The following is a 22,293-nucleotide window of genomic DNA, read 5'->3' on the forward strand; positions in this document are numbered from 1 at the left end:
CTTAAAAAAAAAAAAGAAAGAAAAGTACTTCTCTCCACTAATAAATGTTTCATTGCACCTGAAGTTCCCCTTTTCTATCTACTTGGTACAGACACAGAGGGAGGAGGAGGACAAAGCGGGCAGCAGAGAGAGGCGGCAGGAGTGAAGGGCGGCAGCCGGGGAAACCAGGGTAGAAACAAATGCACCGACTCATCCTCCCTGCAGAGCCCAGGGGCCTGTCCTCCCTCTCCACCCCTGCCCTCGCACTTTCTCTGGAACCAGCCATGGGATCTACACGTAAAAATAAACTGTCAATCAATGCATGCCATCCTGTTGAATTAATTGGCTGCACGAAAGAGGCGTGTGTGTGTGTTGCGGGGGCACTGCTACACTCGGGGGAAAATGACGTTAAAGTAATGGACATTTCCTCCCCGCTTTTTCTAAATCATGGTCCTGACATTTCTCTCTTAAAACTCCTCCTTGAAGACTATAAAAAAATTTTTTTTAAGCTTTCATTCTAGTGGATGTGGGAACTTAGCCAGACGCAGAGTCGGAAAGGATGTGCCTCGCTCTATACACGAGAGAGGGACTTGAAGTGTGAGTAAGGATGGGGGCGGGGCAAAGCCAGTTCCCTAACCACCGAATGCTCATTTATGACCGATGCCCTCCTGGCTCCTCCTCCTCCTTCACTTCAGGGCTGTTTTTGTCATCAAGCTGTTTTTTTTTGCTAACGTGAAGGAGGAGAGGGAGAAGCAGGAGCGTGTCACGGGGTACAGGGCGGGGGAGGCCTGTGGGTTTCTTTCTGGGGGGGTGGGGGAGGGGGTGGGGGTGTGTACATCCCCATCTGCGTGTGCAGGATTATGTTACCCCCATGGAGACGCCGAGCCCTGGAACACAGCATACTAACAGGATTAGGGTTTCAGGATCTGAGACAGGAAAGCATCAGGGAGGAGAGGAGAGGAGGGCCGCTCAGGGATTTGGGGCTGGAGGAGAGATGGGGTGGGGGGGAGTATAGTGACAGAGCAGTGAAGGGCTGGAGGGAATGGTCAACGTCCTCCTATGGGGGTGGGGCGGGGGCGCAGACATTCTAACTGGGTAGGAAGGGTCTACACGGAAAACCTCCTAAAAGAGACAGTGCCACATTTTTTTGTAACTTGTAGGTGGGTAGCAGAGAAACCGAGAAGGTATAGGGAATGAGGTTCTTGAGCCTACCTGCCACCTCTCTAGCTCTTCCGGGGGAATCTCAGCAAACCGGAGAAAGAAAACGGCGAGAGCAGAGCACCTTACAATCCAGCGGATGAGGTGTCGGCGCCGGTGCTCATCTAGGGACTCTAGGGTTCGGGCGGAGAGCACGCTTTCCCAGCCCAGCAAAATCAGGATGCCCTTCCACATCCCTTGCTCATTTGCTCCATCCCATCAGCCCCTGCGCACAGCAGTGGTCTGGGAAGCATGGGAAATTTAGCACCAAGGCTGAAAGCGCCAGGGAGGCTGGTCTCAGCTCCCAGAGACAATTCAGCACCCAAGGGAGTTGGGTGAAGCCAGCCAGGGGAGCCTGATAGAGTAAAGGTTCCAAGCATATGTATAATGAAATTTTCCCTTGAGCTTCCTAAGTGGCGAGGCTAAAGGTCTGAGCTCATCCCATGGCAAATGGATAAGGAACAAACTTAATTACCTAGGGCCCTGGATCCTTCTCAGTTATAACTGAGGGGGGCAGATAAACTGGGGGACGTGAATTTGGGAAGGGCATCGGCCCTCTTCCAAACACACATAACCCTGGCGAGACAATGTAATCATACCCAAGGCTTCTGAAGGCTGATGCCCAATCCCAGCTGATGGTTTGAGTCACTGTCCTAATCTTATACACAATACACACAATTACAGCAATCAAAAAGAGAAGGGGAGGCCAATCCTGTACCAGGGGGTGTTTAAAAAAAAAAGGTACTTTTGGGAAACTCAGCATCGTTAATTGGAGGAATGACTGCACTCCTAGGAGGAGAAGGAGCCCAAGAGGAAAAGGCTGACCCCGGGCAGCTCTGCCACAGGCCCCTCAGACGCAGGGAGCGGTCTGGACGACCTATCGGGCCCCTTCCAGACCTCTGACTTTAAAAGAGGCACATAAATATCCCATGGGGCCTTGTTACTTTTTAAATTGATAACTTGCTTCTGCTCAAGAAGAGCTTTGCGGGCCTAATACATTAATTATATCGGCAGAGAGCCTTCCACCTACAGATCCCAAGGTGCTGTGCCAACAGCAGCCGCGGCCCATTCCACCTGGGCAGACGCAACACTGAGGCACAGGGCTGAGCACGGAAATACCCGAGGTCACGCTGCGCAGCGTCTAAAAGTTGACGCCGCCATGTGGTTTGAACTGTGAGCCAGCTGATCTGGGGGGGGGGGGAGGTTGGTGTTCTGACACCGCTCTCTCTCCTCCTCAGCCTCTGATCTGTTTCACAGAGGTTTTGAAATTCTCAAACCGCTTTCGAAATGATTAGTTTTAATTTAGAAAATAAATATAGTACACAGGATTTTTGAAGTGGGGCATTTGTTTGTTTTCGAGGAGCGTGGCCAAATCAAATGCAAAGCAACCTCTTTCAACTCTACATCCTCAGGATTCCAAGACGGGGCCCAGACTCTGAAACGCTGAGCCTGGCACTCCATGCCGTGCTGTCTAAGCGCGACCTGCCTTCGGATCTCCGCCCTCACGGAGGCTCTCCTAGGGAAAGCACACCTCTTGACCTCTTGACCTCTAGACCGAACATGTAGGAAGCCAATTTCCCCCCTGGATGCAAGATGATGAGCCAGGCGTGCGTGCACCGCCAGTCTGGGAATCAAAGCTTGGTGACCAGGTGCCTTCTGTAGGGTTCTTCATGTCCCTGGGACAAATTACTTGTCTTTGAAATCTTCAATTTCACAGTCTTTGAAACACCGATGGAAGTGTATAAGCCGGAGTCTGAGGGCTCTCTGAGCCCCCTGGAGGTCATCCTCCCATTGATTTGATGAGCTTAGTGCATTTCTGCCACTCACTATGGGGTCATTCTACATATTCTTGAACCCCAAACTTTCCTCATCTCAGTCCTCACCCTCCCATCCTCAATGTGGTCACCAGGATATATTTAGCAACCCCTAGACTTACTTTTAACCAAAATGATTCTAAGTACATCAGAGTAGCCCGGCAGCATGGTGATGACTAAGAGAAAGGTAACCAGAGCTGTGTCAGCGAGGGAGATACCCACATTCACCAAATAAGGGAGGACCGAAGACAAGGGCTTTTGCTTGGACATATAAGGGCAATGGCCTCTGTCCCCCTGTCCTGACACCAGTCTTGGTCTCACTGCCTCCAATGCAAACTCACGGCACCAGCGACTCCGAGGTGAGCAGAAACTTGGCCAGCTCCTCCCTTTCTCCAGGCCTCTCCTGGGTTTGTGCGTACATAATTGTGCCTATAATTACAGACACATCCGTGAACCTTCTACTGCTGTATTTACAACACTCCGTCTGTGCTTGGGGTGTTATTAATACAGCTGGGGAAACCAAAAGCAGTCGTTTTCTGCTTGTGGTTTCTGAGGAAATCTATGTGAAGCAATTTGTATAATCTAAGGGAGCACATGGGCTGGGCATGGGCTGCCTCAGGCGGACGAGCTCCCTGCCTTGTGGTTATGCCGTATATGTGCAGAAGGGGGCCCGCCCTATAGGAAAACCATAGGTTCCATGCCTATGGCATGTGGAATTGGACAAGGACCCGGGAATGTGCGGTGCATATGGCCTGCATAACTGTGCTGTGTTTTGCCTGGAGGATGCTTGCAATGCCCACAGCAACAGTGTAAGACCTTTCTCGTAGGCAATCTCACCACGGCCTGTTGGATGGAAGAGACTAAGAAGATGCTGCTCCGGGCTGGGGAAGGCTGGAAAAGAGTTCTGAGTTTTCCTCGTTTTCTGGACACAAGGAGAAAGTCATCTCCCCAACAGGCCCAGTCCTTGCCTTAGCCCAGCCTGGGTCCAAATTGTAAATAGTGTTTTGCAAGGAAATAGCACAGCCACTTCCCGTTACCCTGAGGGCTCATTAATCTTGTTTTTCTCCAGTTTCCCAAATTCCCTGGCCTTTGGTACATTGCATTGCTGTTGACAGTGACCAGGGAATAAAATCAGGTTCCCACATTTCTGCTCCAAACGTCGCCATCCCTCTTCACACTCCGTGCACTGGTTTGCATCTGTGAACCCTCCCCCATACGCAGAGCGGAGCCGGCTGCTGCCTCCTCCTCGGCTGCACTGTGCTCACAGGTCCTGCTGTCTGAATTTTGCTTTCAAGCCCGCTACTTAGCACCAGTTAGCTTGGCACGGCGCCCGCCATCCAGTGGCTACAAAGAAAGGCTCAGCGGTAGCGCCCGGCATAGACGGAGCCTCTCCCTCCACTGCCCCCAAGTCCCCTCCTCACCCCGCCTCCCCTTCATGGCATCAAATCAAACTGCAGCAGACTTGACAAATCTATTTGGCATGGTTCACTCAACTATTTCAATCCGAACAGCCCAGAGAGCCACGCTGAGGCTCAGGAGCGGTATGGAATCTGCACATTAAATACAGACATCTAGGGGGTCGATCTGCTAATGAAAGGGCACTGGAGATCACCCTTGGAAGGGAGGACCCAGCAGGTCCCCCCTGTCACCTGCCTGCCACTTGCCATGGGGGGAGGGACCGTGGGGGAGGGGGCAATGCCTAATTGGCAGGCTTTGCATTCTCCTGCCTCCTTTTAGGTGCCACGAGGATGAATTTCTAATGGCGAGAGACAGGGCTATTCCTCTGCCCCAGTGTCTTTATGTGGGCAAGACTGAGTCACTAAACAACCGGAGAACAACAGCAAAACAAAAGCAAAATTACCCCTTGGCTGCTGAAGAAAAAAATTTAGCCAGTAGCCAAGGGTGGGAAGAGGAGGCGAGAGAGAGAGAGAGAGAGAGAGAGAGAGAGAGAGAGAGAGAGAGAGAGAGAGAGAATGATGTATCCAACATGACAAAGTGGAAAAGAATGATTCTAAAGGAGCCCAGAAGGCAAAATTCAATTCTCAGGAATATCTTCCCTGCAGAACGAATACCAGGGATAAAGCCAGGAAGGACAGCGTTCTATCAAAATATGCAGTGCTAAGGTATTTCCAAAAGCAGATTTCCTACAAATGGTGTTTTAAATAGCATCCCGGTCCATCTGCGTGCTTTTAAAATCGGCTTATGCTACAGTATCCCTCTGGCCAGTGCTGCTTAGTCATTGAGCTTGGACAGGGAGGTGGTCAGGTGGGCCTCCTCCTCCGCCCCCAGGACCCACACCTACCCAGCTGCTGGCCCTCGCCTACCTAGCTAAGCTTCTGGGTTCCACCAGTTTTTTGCCACAAAGAGTGGGTGGAGAAAGAAGGCATGAAAATGAGTGGGGTGGGATGAAGACTCAGTCCACAGTGCGCCCAGCCCCCAAGGCCCACCTGGCTTGCCATGGCCAAGTGCCGTTTGACAACTCTTTCTGAAACAAGTGAAGTCAATGAGAAACTAGACCTGACTCCATACGCCAGGGTGAAGAAGCCTTTCACTTGCATTTTCTGTGAACTGGGGAATTTCTGCATATGTGTGCATTGATACCTAGTAATATCTAGAAGCCACGATTTTCAGATGAATGGTGCCATGTTACTATGGCAATTTTAATTTAAAAAAAAATCCACTCCTTTAAAAACTCACATTTCCCGAGTGAAGCAGTGCCACCAACATCATAGCTTGGGATTTTCTGGGTCCAAGATTTCCAGTTGCTCTGGGAAGAGTGAGCTGCCTCCGGTCAGTGAGAGCAGCTGAGCAGACTCGGGAGATCGGGGGCCCCTCTAGGTCTGGCCGCATGTGTCCCATTTTGATCATTCACGACCCGGCAGACCAGGGGCCTGGGGGAACTACAGCACTAAAGCAGAGACACTCTTTCCCTCCGTCCCCAGTTCCCTTCAGAGAAGGGTGAGCCTTCTCCCTCCAGACCTGAGAGCCAGCCAATGGTGAACAGAGTCCCCCCCCCCACCCCACCCAGGTGAGACCACTGGCCATCACCAATTAGCCCCCCAGACACCGAGCGCACAACCACTTCGCCAGCGCGGGCTGCCGGCCTGTTTGCTGCCAGGATGCCATGCGTCTGAAGAAAACTGAGTGCCAGACATTCATCCACACGGACAACAACAAAAGCCCCACATCACACAGGTGGACACACCTCTGGGAGCCGCAGACACCGAAGGCACCGGCTGAGAGAATTCAGTGCTCGGCTGCCAAGCACGATCGCCAGTTCAGATGCCGTCCCTGACAAACTAAATTTCTCCTCATTAAGTGTTGTCTTCTTTCTTCTTCGAGAGATTGTGATTCCCTCTCAGGATTTGTGCCCCTTTCATTTCCAGACCTTGGTAACTCCTGAACTGCCATTTCATGTGGTTTTGCGATTGTTAACCCAGCATGTGGAAGGGACTCGGGCCATAAATGCTCAATGAATCCTGTGTGGGGCGACATGGGCTGGGAGCACGTTTTCCCCTTCATTTGTAGTCAGAGAGCAGGCTGCATGTTCTCTCTCTCTCTCCCTCCCACCTCTCTCTCCTCTTTCTGCTCTGCAAGATGCAACTGCAGCCAGGCTTTTGGAGAAATGGTATTTTCCAATCATTTTGGGATAAAGAATATTTTCCGGGCCAGTGTCTCCCAAGCCTCCATCAATTATTTGAGCCTCAGTGCTGGAGCCAGGCCTCCTTTCCTGTGTGGGGTCGACTTGACACTCTTCCTGCCCTGCCCCTCCCATGCTATCCCAGCATGCCTTTGAGGCGGGGAAGTGGGTTTACCTTGTGGTTTTTGCCATGCCGGTACACCATCCAGTCTTCGCCATTAGTGCTGACTTCCAGCTTGTAGGATTTGACATAATAGCCATTCTGAGTTTCCCTGGAAATCGCTCCCTGTGTTGCAATGGCCGTGAGCAAGGTTAGAAAGCGCAGGTCCACCTGAGGAAGAGAGATGGAGAAGGGAGCGGGATGTGGCTTGCAACGCCAGGCAGCATCTTGTTTGTCTTCAAAGGGCACAGTGTTACACCCGTGGCTGTGATGAACTCACATGCACTGGTGATGAAGGGCCGATCTGCAATTCCACGGGATGGTTAAACTCACCTTATCTGACACCAAGTTGGGCACCTTTGAAATTGTAACATTTATCATTTTTCCTCCTTTTTATTCTTTTTGCAAATCCAAATGGATGGTATTAAGTTTATCTTAAAAGAATCATTGAGCACCTAGAAGAAGGGACCCTTCTTACTAAACCACAGCCTGCCTTGGATAGCGAAAGCGGATTCTGTTTTAAAGGAACAATGGCTAAATCCAATCCAATTCACTTCACTCCATCCGGTCCAATTCAATCCAATTGACTTATAATGCCCTACTTGCAAAAGTCTCAGCTCAGGGCTGCCTCCCCTCCCCTGAGCACCTCACTCCATTGTGTATTTAGTCGTTCAGGTCAGGAAGGGGTCAAAGGGCATGCAGAGTCTGTCCAGGAAATTAGGCTTATGCACCAAGTCCTGACCTTTAGCTCGGTGAGAAGGATGGCCAGCATTTTGAGGCACCTCCTCTCCCACAATGCCAAACCCATTTGGAATTTGCTAGATGTCATTCCTTTGCTGGCCACAGCGTTTCTTAATAGTAACCCCTGTGTGATCAAAACCCGTGGCTACCCGTAGCCAGGACACACTGGTAGAATTTAATTCAGCAAGCATTTATTGCCTATTTAATATGTGCTCAGCACTATTAAGCATTCAAAAGAAGTACCCAGTGCTGTGTATGTGCATGACAAACAGGTGGACAGCAGTAAGAGAAAGTATGTGATTAAGGACCAAAATTAAGGCTATAATCAATGGGATGCCCATTGTAAGGAAGAACTTTCTGGAAGCTCTGCAGGATGAGAAGGATTTTTGGAGAGGCAGAAGGAAGACAGGGACAAATGGCCTCAGGGTTGTGCTGTGAGAACCTCCCTGGAAGTTTCTAAGTGGCCTTCCTCTCTTCCCCGTTGTGTGCTCTGCAATGTCCTTCTCAGAGCAGAGATCACCATGTCGCATCAGAGCTCAGGCAGGCTTGTCACTGGGTCACAAGGCTGTCTGCCGTGTGTCATAAGTCATTGCTCTAGCGTGGAGCCAGCAGCTTGCTCTCCCCTGGGGATGAGAACTGGACCAGCCTGTCATGCAAGGAAGGGTTACTTGACATGACTGCAAGTCTTATTCAGAAGAAAAGCAAACAATAGTCTGCAAAGATGCTGCGGAGCATCTGGGCGACTCGAGTTTCATTGCCGGTAGTGACATTTTCCCATGTGTTCTTCTGATAGCTATGTGCAAATCCTTCCTGGCAGGGCTCCTCCCCAGCAGCAAAGATCAGGAGAAGCTGCCATGCTCAGCTAGCAACTCAACAAGCCTGCCCTTAGGAAACTGTCTGTAGTCCCCTGCCCCCCATCAAATTCCGGGTGCCTGTCTGTGCCGAGAAAGAGGGAGAGCTGGAACTATTCATAGACTGTTCCTTGGATGTCTAGAGTGAAAGGGCAAACAGCACCCTGGCCAAACGACTTCTCCAAGGCTGGGAATCTTCACATGAGCAGGGGCAGTGCCCCTTTTACTCATCATTTTATCCCAGCACCCAGCACAGTGCCTGGCACATGTATCTGTTTGGATGGATGAATGAACGGAGGTCTCACATCTGCTGTGTTTATTTTCTTCGTGCCCTTTGTTCACTTGAGATGAGGAGCCATATCCCCCCGCCCCCACCCAGCAACACACACACACACCCTGCATACTCTCTGATGTCTGAGTAAGTACCTGGAGATATTCCTTGTTGGAATCCAAGTTGGGTGTCCAGCCATTGTCATCGCCATGGAGCCGGCTTTGCTGAGGTCTCCACCTCCCGTCGGAGTAGGTAGAGGAGGCACTGATCTGTTCATTAGCAATCCTGCCAGACTCCATTCCCAGAGGGACATTGCACTGAAAGTCTGGGGCACAGAGATGGTCAAGGACAGAGTTAGGTATCTCAACCTCATACCCCCGGGACTCTCAAAGCACTCCTCCCTTCTCAGGGCAAGTCCTTGCAGGCACTCTCTCATCTTAAAGACCTAATTATACGCTCGCATTTTAAAAACAACTACACCAAGACACAGAGCTTGACAACCCCTCTGGGTCTGCAAGAAACTAAATTGGACCTAAAAGAAATCAGGCTGTGGATAAATAAGAACCATCATACAAATTAAAAATGCAATCTAAAGCACAAGAACTGTTAGTGCTGCAGGCTACAGATGCTCACAGATGCCAGATGTACCATTACTGAAGTACAGGTATACGTGTGATAGACTTGTGGCAGTTTGGGTGGGCTGATACATCGTGGGAAGCCTGCTTTATTAATAAACACCCAGGAGGCACTTTCGCTTCTTTCTTTCTTTCACTCCAGTGTCTAATGAGTTCTAGCACAGAAGACAGACATTGCAAAGCAATAAATATCTGTCTTGGGAGACCTCTCTCTAAACACATGCATGTCACTCTACATTCCCCCGAACCACCTGTCTGGGCAAATGGACCCAGAAGTCACTTACTCTGACCTTGTGTCATCAGTTTAATTGCTGTCCTTCCCATGGATACTGTGGACACTGTTCAATATGTGTGTGTGTGTGTGTGTGTGTGTGTGTGTGTCTGATGAGGACCAGCACTCTTTTCAGGTATCAAGCCTATTCTTTAGCTTTGTGATGGCCCTGGCCATTTGTGGGACATGGTGCAATTTGCAGTACTATTGTCTTGTCACTTGGTATGCACGAGCTCTTTGGGGAAATGAACAAACAAGCAAAAAATAAATAAAACCCAGAATACGACCCATCAACTTTCCAGCAGGCCAGGCTGCCATGTGTGTAGGTCAGGGTGTGGTGTGCCATCTGCAACCAGGGCAGGGCTTCCCCAGCTCTAAGCATCCTGCAAGTGTTCCTTTAGTCCTTAAAGTGATCGTTTGGGTTTCTTCCACTGAAGCACATGTCCAAGAGGAGCTGATATGAAGATGTAGCTCAGGGCAAGAGACTAGAGGTCAAGTTCCATGACCATTGGGGTCGGAGCTACACTTTCAATGCTTTGTAGAGTGCCTGGCACATCGTAGAAGCTTAAACAGCTGTGCTTATGGGAAGTGTGAAGTGAAAGCCCAACCAGTGGACCAGTCCAGTGAGAGAAGCTCTACCCAGGGCCAGAGATGTTTCATGTCAAAAATCTATATAAAGAGAGATTTAAAATCACTGCTCTGTGACAATGGCCACTGAGACTTGGAGAGGGAGAAAAATGGCCCCAGACTCAAAAAATGTTAGCATGGGGGGAGACTTTATACAGATATCCTAATTAATTAACCTCCCTTTTGTTCATAGATGAGAAAACTGAGGCTTGAAATGGTCTCATAATTTTCCCTGGGAATAACTAATTCTTAGTACACCTGTTTTTCTTTTTCTTTAAAGAAAGGAGCACCCAGATAGATAATTATTCTGTTTTCATTGATCTTTGCCTAACAAGAGGCTACAGCTCCGTTCTCCGAACTCAGATGCCATTGCAAGTTCTGTAGAAGTCCCTCCAGGCCCCTTGTCTTGGCGAGGTCAGCACACCCTCACAGTTCTGCTGGAAGGACAGACAGAGGTTCCCTGAGGCCAACTCACTCTCTAGCGGTTCTTGGGGAACCAGGTAGTAACGTGCAGAGAAGCCATCCTTGGCCACCGCCATGTCCGTGTGAAAGGTCAGGGAGAGGATCTCAGTCGACGAACGGAGTTCGGAGGGGGTTTTGGTCCCACAGTACTTGCCAATCAGGGGACCGACTGGATATGCAAGACAAAGAAAAGTCAACAGTAGATGAAATGTCAAACTCTGTTTTCAGTATGTTCTCCTTTCCCACAACGGTGAGGCAAGTCATTTGATGAAGCGTACGCCTTGGCATAAAAGAACAACTAAAGACATGTTTTAAGAACAATGTGTCATATTTTTCTTGCACATTAAAAAGTACTTTTGCTGACCTGGCTTCATTCTGCTCTCACAGCCCTGGGAGATGGGCTGGAAAGGTGTTATTATAATGCCTGCTCTGCGGAAGAATAAATTGAGGTTTGGAGAGGTCACATGACTTTTCATTGTTCATGCAGCAAGGAAATAACAAAGCTGGGATTCAAACCCAAGTTTTGTGACTAAATCCTCATTTAGGAAATGAAACTGCCTAGCTGTTGAGTCTCCACGACAGGACAAAATCCTTAGAATGGCTACCAAAGCGAAAGGCGGGCTTGCTCATTGATACTGGTTATACTCAAGACTTATGCTGGTCTTCTCCTGAGCAGTTCAGGTTCCTGGTTCCTCTTGGTCTTGGGTGATGTACCTTCTTGACATCTATGACTATGCTAATGACAATGAAAGTATAGCAATGATAATGATGATGACAGCAGCTTATCTACACAGATAAGAAAGATAGGTTAGTACCTTGCCCAAGGTCGAGGAGGTGCTGATAAGCACAGCCAGGATTTAAACCTCATCAGTCTGGCTCTAGAGTCCTATTTGGGCATAGAGGGTGGCTACTGAGTCATTCTGTATGGGAATCCTGACAACTTGGAGCAGAGAAGAACATTACCTATAGTTTTTCTCCTCCTCATCCAGGTATCTACTCAGCCTCCTCCTATCCTTCTCCAAACAAATGTCTCCAAGGAAGGAAACTGCCTTTTTGCAGTTTCGCTGAAATCGTCCTTGGTGAAGGATAAGAAACGAAAAGCATCATGGGTCATACACAAGCCCTAAGGAGTTTTGAAGTCTTGGTTCTCTCTTTGAATTTTGACTAAAGCAATTAACATGCACAACAGGAGAGGCTGCAGAAGCGCCTTGTGACAGTGACATCACTCACCGTGCGGAATGCCGTCCCAGATGTCCAGCCAATCGTATTTGCAGTCTCCCTCTCCCACCTGCAAGGGGTCATACTCCAGGTCAAAGGTCAGAAATTGCAGGACGATTTCCATCTTGGGTTTGGCCAGGATGGTAAAGGTGCAGTCCAAGTTGTGTGGGTACTTCTCGGGGAACCCGGGGGATTCGATGGTCCCGTTGGGGCTTGTGAAGTTTTTTGAACACTCTTCAGAGCCTGTGTGGAAAGAGGACCCTAGCATTAAGAGAGTAGAAGAAGATGCCTTTCTTAGCTGTCTCTGTTGTATGGGTTATTTAAATGTTTGGGCCCAAATCCCCCTACTCACGAGGCCTTTGTTTCCACTGGAGTGGCCCTTGAAGCAACACACTCTTCACAGTCACGTTTCAAGCCCTTAAGCCAGACCCTCTTTAACAGAGAAATTAAGGAGTCGAGATGGCTTGCTCTGCATATTAGAGTAAGCAGTGATTAAAGAATTGGTCGGGGAGGGGCCGGTAGAAAGAAGTGTGTGTGTGTGTGTGTGTGTGTGTGTGAGAGAGAGAGACAGAGACAGGGGGAGAGAGAGAGAGAGAGAGAGAGAGAGAGAGAGAGAGAGAGAGAGGTTGATTCTCTTGAAAACAGGAACAGAGTCTTCTTTCTCCATTACTCAGCTGCTTGCTCCAGAAATGTAAGTTATTTCAATCCTTAAGGAAGGCTTGCTGATTGCCAGCAGGGCAAACAATGTTACCCCTTATTTATTGCTGACCTCAACACAGCCCCTATTGTACCAGAGCCAACTAAGTGCCCCCTTCTCCCTCCAAGATCCAAGGTGCCTCAGGGGAGGGGCAAAGGGGAGCTTGGGTCTCATTCATGTCAAGACTATATTAAAACGAGTTGCTCTGTAGTGGCCAGACAATTAACAATCGACGTTTTTAGCCGGTGGATCACAGCGGGGCGTTGGGGATGTTAAAGGCCGCTCCAGCCACAAGTTTGGAAAAATGCGGCAGTGTATTGACATTTGGAAGGCTTCTGGTTCCTTTCTGGTGGGGATGGCCTTGTTTCCCTCCTAAGCGCTTGCGTCTGCTTTCTTGGGATGGAGGAGGTGTCCTTATTAAATTCAGCACACATTCTGCATCCTGGTGCGGGCTGGGAGGGCAGCTGCGGCTGTCACAGTATTACGGCACCATGTCTCCTCGTGCCTCTAGGTGGAGTCACCTTAAAAGAGCCCTCGGGCACTTTAATTGGGCCACCATTTGCCAGGAGGGTTCCGGGGGCCATCCCAGGACAATGCAGCCCAGACTATAGCCGAAGAGTTAGAATGGATTTCATGACATCCTGATTTTAAAATTAAAAAAAGGTAGCAGGATTTATGAGGAGGATAAATAGGCACTCTTTAAGCATGGAGAAAAAACAGAGAAATACTCTATAAACCAGGTGTTTACTGGCTGGAAGTGTCCTCTGGGGATCCCACTGAAATATAACTATGCGATGTCAATATGCCGATCTTAGCCCGCAGTGATGTCTTTATCCGTGCGCCTGCAGAGGCCCCTCCGCGAGCCTCTTTATTGATGATGGCTTTCTGGAAAGCAGCAAATGTCTGACTTGGAAAAGGTGCCATGCAAATGAGCGGGGGAGGGGATAGCAACTTTTTTTAGCATCAGGCAGGAAATTCCAATATCCCTACCGATACCGGCCCATTCAACACCTCCACCCTTCTCCCAAGCTCTGTGCTTTGGCAAGGTGGGGGCTGGACACCTGGGGCTAGAGCGAGCCTTCCCAGGGCTTGTTGGAGGTTCTCTGTGTGCCACATCTTAGCAGGTCTGCATTCCATCATTCGGGGCAGGGCAGCCCGATGGGCGGCCAGGGCCTCCCCCAGTTTGTAAACCATAGAGTCCCCAGCTTTGCCATCGAGCCCTCCGCTCCCGAGGGCCTCCTCAGTGGCCGGAAATGAGGCAGTTTGGCAAAGCCACGCCAGCTGGCAGCTCCTGGGGGGCCGAAAGGAGCTTTGAAAGGTTAGTGTTTATGACTGCCGTGCAGCCTTCTTCGTGTGGGCCACTTAGCCAGAGGAAATTAACTCTCTATTCACAACTCGCTTCCAGAGCTAGAAAAGGCATCCTGACATTCCCTCCTAGAGTCTGCTCTATTGTCCTCCCCTTCCAAGGCAAGGGGACTCTCCAGCCCCCCTGGGAGTGGGGAATTGATGGTGGAATCTTTCTTTGGTCCCTCTCATCCATGGGTGACAGGGAGGGGCTCCACAATGGATGCCTAGTAAGCCCAAGAGAGGCCTGGAGAATGTGAGTTTCTAAAGAATCCAGTTTCCAGTGTTCTGAGGCCCTGCATGTGGCTGGACATAATTTTTCAATCTCAGATCCTTAAGAAAAAAAAAAAGTGTATCTATCTATGACATACGGCTATACATGGGTATATCCCCTGGCTTATTTTGAATGAGGTAGACAAACAGTTTGATCCTTTTTATGCAAAAAAAAAAATCCATTATAATTGTGAATTTGTCTGTAATTGCACCATCTCCCTGTTTAAACTGCAGTCAGGGTGTCAGAAAGCAGGCGGCGGACTGTCACATGTAGAGTGGAGATCTCAGAAAAGGGTGAGCATCCTTGAGACAAAAGTTGAGTCTTGCAGATTATCTACCTAATCCCAGATCCTTTCTGTAATGCGTTAAAAGGACTAAAGGTTAAAAAAAAATAGCTCAGTCAACAAATACTCAAGTTCACTCAGTGCTGAGACTGTCCACAGAAGCTGGAGGATTTCGGCTGGAAGATTTTGGCTGTAATGAATGATCTCGTACCAAAGGATTCTGGTATGAAAAATGTCTACTCCATGTTTTTTCACTGTAAATTTTATACCAACCCTGCAAGGGGAAGAAGAATCTGCACGTATAAAGCTATTTAAAGTATGGTGGGTTTATCCAAAGCTGAGTTTGGCCTGATCACAGATATGAATACAGTTCTTTAGTTCTGGCAGTGGGGGTTGGGGGCCCTCCAGGTTTTCTCTGTCTGTGAATGACCCCAGACATTTCGGTTCCCAAAGTGTCACTAAGCACCAGGAAAGAAAACTTGCTCTTGAACTTTGGTCCAAGGAACATCAGAAAACCAACAAACTAAACAACCCCACATTTTCCAGTGATTCAGTTTCCAATGTTACATTTTAAGTTATTTTAAAATTCCTTTCTCTGTTCTGCTCATGATTTGGTGATTTGAGAGCCTTTAAGTTTGTGAGTTGTTTTGACTTACCCTTTTATATGGGGGTAGTCTGGTAACATATAGACTCTTTTATAAACCACTTCATTCAGGGCAGACATGGACTTCCCACTCCAGAGACATGTCCCCTGTCTGTACCCAAGTTGTGGGTTTATGTCTGTCAGTAATTTTGCAGCAGAGTCTTGCCAAAGCAATGTGCTGTCGAAGGCTTCCAGAGCCCTCTGCACGTTTATTTGCGTATCTGTGTTTACGGTTCCCCCTTCTTTCTCTATGAATCTGACCAGCAAACATAGCTGTGTTTGTTTGGATTTTGTTAGGCTGTTCATGCATTTCTTTCATGTGCTGCAGATGATGCAAATGGCGTATTTTCTCTCAGGACTCCAACAGTGGGGGCAGGACATGGCACCTAGAAGAATGTTGAGTTTTGCACTTTGGAACGGCAGGTTAGCCCTGAGGAAACCGTGGGCTCTCACCTTCTTTCTTACATTCTCTAGAAGTGGCTGCTGTTGGTGGGAGATGCCTCCCACTGCAGTAACCTCCTCCTTCCTTGTACAGATGATGCCAGTCCTTCAGGCAGGCCACCCCATTTGTCCACACCCAGACCGCCTCTCCTGGCTGGCACTATGGTTTCCAGGAAGTCCACAGACTTGCTGCCTCTTTCGAAATCCTACTTCAGCCTGTCCTCAAAACAGCAATGCTGAGTTATAATACCCTCCTGGATGTTTCATCTTTTCACATCATCCCTTCTCTCCATCATCTGCGTGGTGGAGAGAATTAACATTCACTTTTTTCTGTGGCTTTCTGGAGAATGTGGCAGCCTCCTTGCGAAACACAACAGAGGTGAGTTTGAGTGGTCCTGCCCATATCGTCTGACTTCCTGCGGCCAGCTTCCTGGAAGGCTTTGCTCAGAGCTGTTTTCCTTTCACAGTCAGTGCGGTCGAGCTGAGTGACAGCTTTAGCACTGGGGACTTCGCTATCTAATAGACTTCCCAGATTCTCCGCTTGCCACACCCGATGGAGCCCTAGTTTTCATAACCATAGCATGTCAGTCACACCTTTACTTAGCACTTACTCATTGTGCCTCATACTATAGTTTTTCTTTCAATTTGCATATCTATTTACATATAATCACCCAACATCATCTACTGTGCATGTGTTCCATGCTGAGGTTTTACACACCTCTCTGGCCCACAAGAAGAGGGCAAACATTCTTTTATTCCTTTCCTCCTCTCGCTCCCCGCTGCTCCCCAGCAGCAAATGGTACAATTAGCATTTTATCCATGATCTGATTCTTGCACAGGACTGCAGAGAATGTTGATCAAGCTCTTGAGGAGGATTCCCCTAGCCCCCGGCCACTGGACACAGATTGCCAGTCCCTGTGACCTCATGGAGCCAGGAGCCGGATGACTCACAGCAGATGGACCTTGTTGGGGGAGTCGGCTCCCACTCTGGCTTGACACAGTTCCCCCGGCCCCGCCCCTTCATCGGACTCTACGCTCTTGTTCTCAGGCAGACAAATCCGACAAATATTTAGACAGAGTGGATATAAAAAGTGCTTTCAGCAGCTACCACTTCCTTTCAAGAACTGTTTAGCGAAAAAGAAAATATATATGAATAGCTCCCCTCACACTGAACTCAACAGGCGCCGGACTTGGGCCTCTCAATGACAAGGCCTCCCCTTTCACCAGGCTCCAACCACAAGTTGCCAAACCCGGGCTGGAGAGCAGAACACACTCGGTAGATGGGGCGGGAGCCTCTTGGGTGGAAGAGCGGGCTGAGGGAGAAGGGAGAGCGGGAGAATAAGCTTCACTTGGCCTCAAGAAAATGAGCTCACATATCGGAGGGAAGGGCACACTGCACGGAGTGCTTAAGTGTAGGTGCTGAGCCAGCGTCTTGTGGATGAAAGTTGGCTCTACCCAGTTACGGAAATAAGCACTAGCCCATGTTCTCAGGGCCTGAGATAATCGAAGGGGGAGCTAAGGGAAAGCAGGCAGTCAACTTGACGTGAAGTGTTCTCCGCCTCTTTTTCTCCTGTCTTTTTCATTGCTTTTCGGGATGAGGGAGGGGGTCAGCCTCCTTGGCATTTAGCAAGTGGGCCATTGACATTCAAGGCTAGAAGTGGTGAAATGGATCAGCAAGGGGGAATTTCTAGGAGCCACACCAAGCTACCGCATGACCCCAGTGGGAGGGGGCAGGTTATGGTGAAATCTTTAGAGACTCCAAACACTAAAAAGAGTATGTCTTCCTGCTCCATGTAATTCTAAATAAAGGCCACATTAAACCATGAAGTAATAGGGAGGAAGTTCAACCAAGTTTTGCTTTTTTCCCCATGAAGATTATTATGATTTTTTAAAAACTTATAAAAACCAGACTCTTTTCAAAAGTGGTTTTCTATTTCATTGGTGCCCCTACTCTTTCAGTGCCACAAACAATGCTTGTCAGCCCGATGCTTGTCAGCCCGCTTGTCAGGCAGCACCCAGCACTAACCCTGCAACTCGCCCTCTCAAGTTGGATGATAACTTCAACTGTCTTTTCATCTTGGGCTGTTTCCAAGTTCACCTTGAACCTCTGCTCCCTCCATCAACTTCTATGAGCACACAACGATTACACAGCTCCCGTACGCTGTCCCCCATGGCCAGACACAGATGGCGGTGTCCCATCTTCTCTTAGATGCCCTGCTCCTGGCTTTCCACCCATGACCACACTGACCTGTCTTGAAGATCTCATAGCGCAGGGAGAAGCCTGCACCCTGCCGGGCGTAGTCGGAGGTGAACTTGATGTAGAGAACGGAGCCCGAGGAGATGATGGTGGGTGGAGCGATGTTCCCACAGTGCTTTCCCAGGAGGTCTGCAGATTCGCTGTCTCCATCTCGAATCTCAATGAAGTCATACCTAGGTGAAGACGGCACCAAGGGGCACGTATGAGAGTAGCTCACTTTGAGGAGATGAAAAGGACCCTTTGTCTTACTCCAGCTCATGGGCTCACCATCCATGTCTAGACATACAGGTGTTTCAGATTGCTACACCACGGCCACTTATGTTTGCTTGCAGACCGTCCAACACAGATATAGGAAGTTTCACTGGTTTATTAAAGCCACAGAAAGAATGGATGGCCAGATTTTTAAGGCTTTATCTCTTGCCTACATGAGAGCAGTAACATCATCATACTATCAACTACCTCAAAAAAACACACAAACAAACACCCCAAAAACCAAAACAATTTCTTTGTTCCTTCCATAGCACCATTTTTATTTCCATTATGATCTCTCCGAATGTTGGCCTTTTCTTCTTAGTTCTGTATGACTGCAAGTTGCTTTTACCCATTTGAGCATCCATTTCTTTATCTATAACATGAGGATAAAAATATCCACTTCAGAGGGCTGGGCTAGAGACGGAATGAAACAAACATAGGTAAGGTGCTAGGCACCAAGCCAGGCACAGTGGGGATGTTTCAGAGATGGTTTTATTTTCCTGCTCCCTCCCCCATATCCCAGTTTTCTCCTGGGTCATCCCCTCTTCTCTCATTTTTAATTATTAATGACAAAGACTCCCCACATATGGGCCACCTCCCTCCCCGAGATGACTCTGCAAAGTTCACATCGGCGATGTCTCGTCAACAACACATTTAAAAAGGGAATCAGCATTGTATTAGATAAGGCAATAAAAACCTCTCTCCCAACGCAGGGGGTGAGTCCCCAGAGACCAGCATCTCTGAGCGCACCACTCCTAGGCTCAGCAAGAGGGGGATCGGCCACCCTCCCTACACCACCAAGGCCTGTGCTCATTTCAAACAGAATCAAACCGGCCCTGGGTGGGGAAAGACACCGCAAAGACATCCGTGCCTAGGCTCATGGGGTGGTGCCATTTTACCTGTACAGACACACCTGGTCACCCTCGCTGTGTGCTCTGCCAGTCTGCACGGTGGCCCTGTCTGCACTCCTTCTCTGGGCTCCCAACTGCTCAGGTGGGAAATTTCCACCTTGCTCTCTTCCAACTTTTGGTCGCTATACCATTATTTACTGAAAACTATCTCCCTATTGCTGTGTATTTATTTTGCATCAACCTGTTAAAACAACATGGAAGAAATCTCTTTCTTTTGGTTAAAAAGAGGCTCTGGAAAGGCTGCCCGTCCTGGGAGGTGCCTGCCACACCCACAGGGTCTGAGGGGGCTGGAGGTCGGCAGATGTGGCTTGTTTGGGCCGGAGTGACCAGAGGCCTCCCTCCAGCCCCTAGGAGCCCTATTTCAGATTGCTGAGCTACTTCCAAATAAGCAGGCCTGTGAAGAAAGTATAAGGTGTGGACCAGGGTTAGTTCACTCTTTGATCCCAGAGAGCTGGAACCCTACAGTCAAAAGAATCACAGGAGTCGGTCAGAGTCTGGGGAAGACGACAGCAGAGATTCCCAGAAGAGCTCTGGAGAGGTGGCCACAGATTGGGAAAGGCAGTGGAGGGTGGAGAAATCTGTGTGGGTCTGTGATTTCAGTGGGGGAGATGGTGCAGACTTCGAACAACATGCTTCCTCACTTCCAAAATAAAAGTGAAAAGACACTTAGTTTGTTCTCAAAGGAAATTCCCCAAACCTTCTGGAAAATCCCTTCTTACTATTTCTACGCTGAGGCAGGACTGCGGCCCAGTCACTCTCAGCTGAGTAATGGTGATGTCCCTCCAGCACAGCGTGCACAGTGCTGGAAAAGCCACGTGGTTGCCTTAAACAGATATTACCTGGTTCACCTGGATTAGCAAAAGCTAGGACCTGTAGGCAAGAGGCCCCACTTCCCCCCTCCATCCCAGAAGTGACACAACTCAGTTTGGACCCCAGCTCAGCCTTATTAACTGGGTGCCCCCAGGCAAATAGCTTAACCCTTTGGCGCCTCAGAAATGGGGGAAATAAAAGTAAAAGAGGGATATCTGAACTTTTCTCCTAGAGGTGTCGTGAGACTTAAACACCGACATAATCTATATATAGTGTCAGTGCACAGCCTGGCAGTTAGTGTGCGATTAACAAGTGTTACCCGTGACCTGTGGTCCTCACCCCCGTGTCGGAGGGGAAGAGGCTGAGCCCGGAGCAGAGGCGCCTTCCCCTGAGAGACAGAGCGAGTGGGGAGAGCTGCCGTGTAAGCAGGAACGCACATCTGTTCAAACATTTTGGAGGGCATCTTGGCACAGAGGTGAAAAAAAGTTAATATGTACATACCCTTTACTCCAGCAGTCCCACTGCTAGGAATTTTTCCTAAGAAAATAAGCAGACAACTGTGCAACCTATAAGAAGCACATAAAGAGTGAAAAGATGCTTTGTTTACAAACAGCATCATGTCTGGATGCCCAGTGACAGAGGACAGGTGAATTAGTTTCCGTGTGTGGATAAAACGGAATATTCTGCTGTTGTAATAAATCGTACTGGAGGTGCATGTTGTTTTTATGGAAAAAGGGTTCATGATATATTGCTAAGTTGAAAAAAGTAGATATTTTTAAAAGTATGTTTCAAAAACGTGTGTGTGTATATATATTTTCTCACATACATATATGGAATAAAGTCTAAAAGAGTGCACACTAAAATATTAACAGTGGGGAGATTATGTGTGATGGGATAGTTGGTAATTTTTACTTTCTTCTTTGTTCTCTTCTATTATCTATATTGTTTACAATAAGCCTATATTTCTCTAATAAGCTACAAATATATAAAATAAAACTGCTTTCATTAAGAGTTTTTTTTCAAAGTCAAAGAACTGGGAAAAATAACCTAGCTTTCATGGTTTAGCAGGTGCAAACCTGAGTATCAGCATCACCACCACCATCACCATCACCGCCACCCATCTCGCAGACTGGCGGTGAGGACCCAGGGAGACACCTGGGGGCACCTGGCGTAGTGCCAGCCACAAGGCCCAGCTCAATGGGTACTTAGAAATAAAGACCACCAGACAGCTCCAGTCTCCTTCATCCAAGGTGGGAGGGTGTCACCTGGGCTTACCTATGACCCACGGAGCACCTGAGGGGATTAGCAGCATCAGCCATGGGGGCAGGGCTGCCCAACAGATGCCGCAGCTAGGGGCTGGCCTCAATTTCCTCAATGGACACCCGGCCCCACACTATTCTGTGTGATGCTGGCAGCTACAAACACTTCCTTGCATGTCCACATACACACAGGGTGAACAGATGCACTTTTGAAAAATGTTTTCATATAAATCAATTGTTGTTATAAATTTTCTCTCTGAGCTTGTTATTTAAAGGACCCCTCCCGTGAATCCTTTTGTAAAGCAAATAATCAGCCCTTACTTGCACTTCTTAGAAAAGCTGGACTTTCCTATCAGGTTTGCTTTCTGGGGAAAACTACCTCGAGTTTTAGTTTGGTGGTGAAATCCCCACTCCCGCCAGGATCCAGGCTCTGCCCTGCGGACAAGCCCCAGCTACCCACAAGGGCTCTGGCTGGGCTTTTTGTAGACAAGGCACACTCCAAATGACGTGCTGGCTTCACACAGAATGTCTCATTTACCTCCTGTGTGGCTGACTCATTGGGGGAAATTTTTATTAGGGATTTGCCACAGCTGGAGTAAATCTCAGAAATTTCAGTGTTGTCGGGTTCATTTGGGAAAGCTCGCAGGAGCCCGGGCAGTTTGTGGCCTTGGAGTAAATATGGCTCTGTTTCTGCACCTCAGACCCAGTGTTTGCTTGGTGAAGCAATCTGGGCCACAAACTCAGGGCTCACCCCCTCCCCCAACAGTCTAGTAGGATAACCTGAAAAGCCGCTCCTTTTGGAATACCATCATTCATTTTCTGGAAGGACACACAGACCAGCTAACAGACACAGGAACTACCGTGTTCGCGTTTCATTATTCACAGTCCCCCTCAAGTGAAAAAATGCCTTTCAAAGCTTTAATGCTTTTTAGTATTTTATTTATTTACTCTCTTAGGCTGAAGTAGCCGGCCCTCTCCACTGCTTGTTCTTTGGGGGGTGTGTGTGTGTGTGTGTGTGTGTGTGTGTGTCTAAAATGGTTCCCCAGGTGCCTTTTTACTTTTCTCCTCTCAGATTCTGACACCTACAGGTTGAACATTTGTCCAGAGGATGCTGTCTGTTTTTTCTTTCTGGACTTCAAAGTCTTAGTTTCTCTCCGGAAACCCACATCTGGGGCGTGGGAATCTTGACAGTGGAATTAATTTTCAGAGTCCACGGGAGAGATATGGAAAAGCAACAGTCTCGTCGCCTCCTCTCA

At 48.6% G+C, this 22,293-nt stretch overlaps 1 protein-coding gene across 4 annotated transcripts in view; it reads right to left on the reverse strand.

Moving 5' to 3' along the window:
• NRP2 (neuropilin 2) overlaps positions 1 to 22,293 on the reverse strand; it is a 114,413-nt gene that overhangs the window by 61,626 nt on the left and 30,494 nt on the right. For all 4 annotated transcript variants that reach the window (XM_045855376.1, XM_045855366.1, XM_045855392.1 and 1 more), the window contains exons 3-7: positions 17,797 to 17,978; positions 11,879 to 12,109; positions 10,662 to 10,817; positions 8,809 to 8,978; positions 6,806 to 6,961 (exon numbers count right to left, since the gene is read on the reverse strand). In XM_045855376.1, the coding sequence (XP_045711332.1) occupies positions 6,806 to 6,961; positions 8,809 to 8,978; positions 10,662 to 10,817; positions 11,879 to 12,109; positions 17,797 to 17,978 (895 nt within the window). The remainder of the gene's footprint in view (positions 1 to 6,805; positions 6,962 to 8,808; positions 8,979 to 10,661; positions 10,818 to 11,878; positions 12,110 to 17,796; positions 17,979 to 22,293) is intronic.

Source organism: Phyllostomus hastatus, unplaced genomic scaffold, assembly GCF_019186645.2.
Source record: "Phyllostomus hastatus isolate PE091 unplaced genomic scaffold, TTU_PhHast_1.1 phas_contig_137, whole genome shotgun sequence".
NCBI lineage: Eukaryota > Metazoa > Chordata > Mammalia > Chiroptera > Phyllostomidae > Phyllostomus > Phyllostomus hastatus.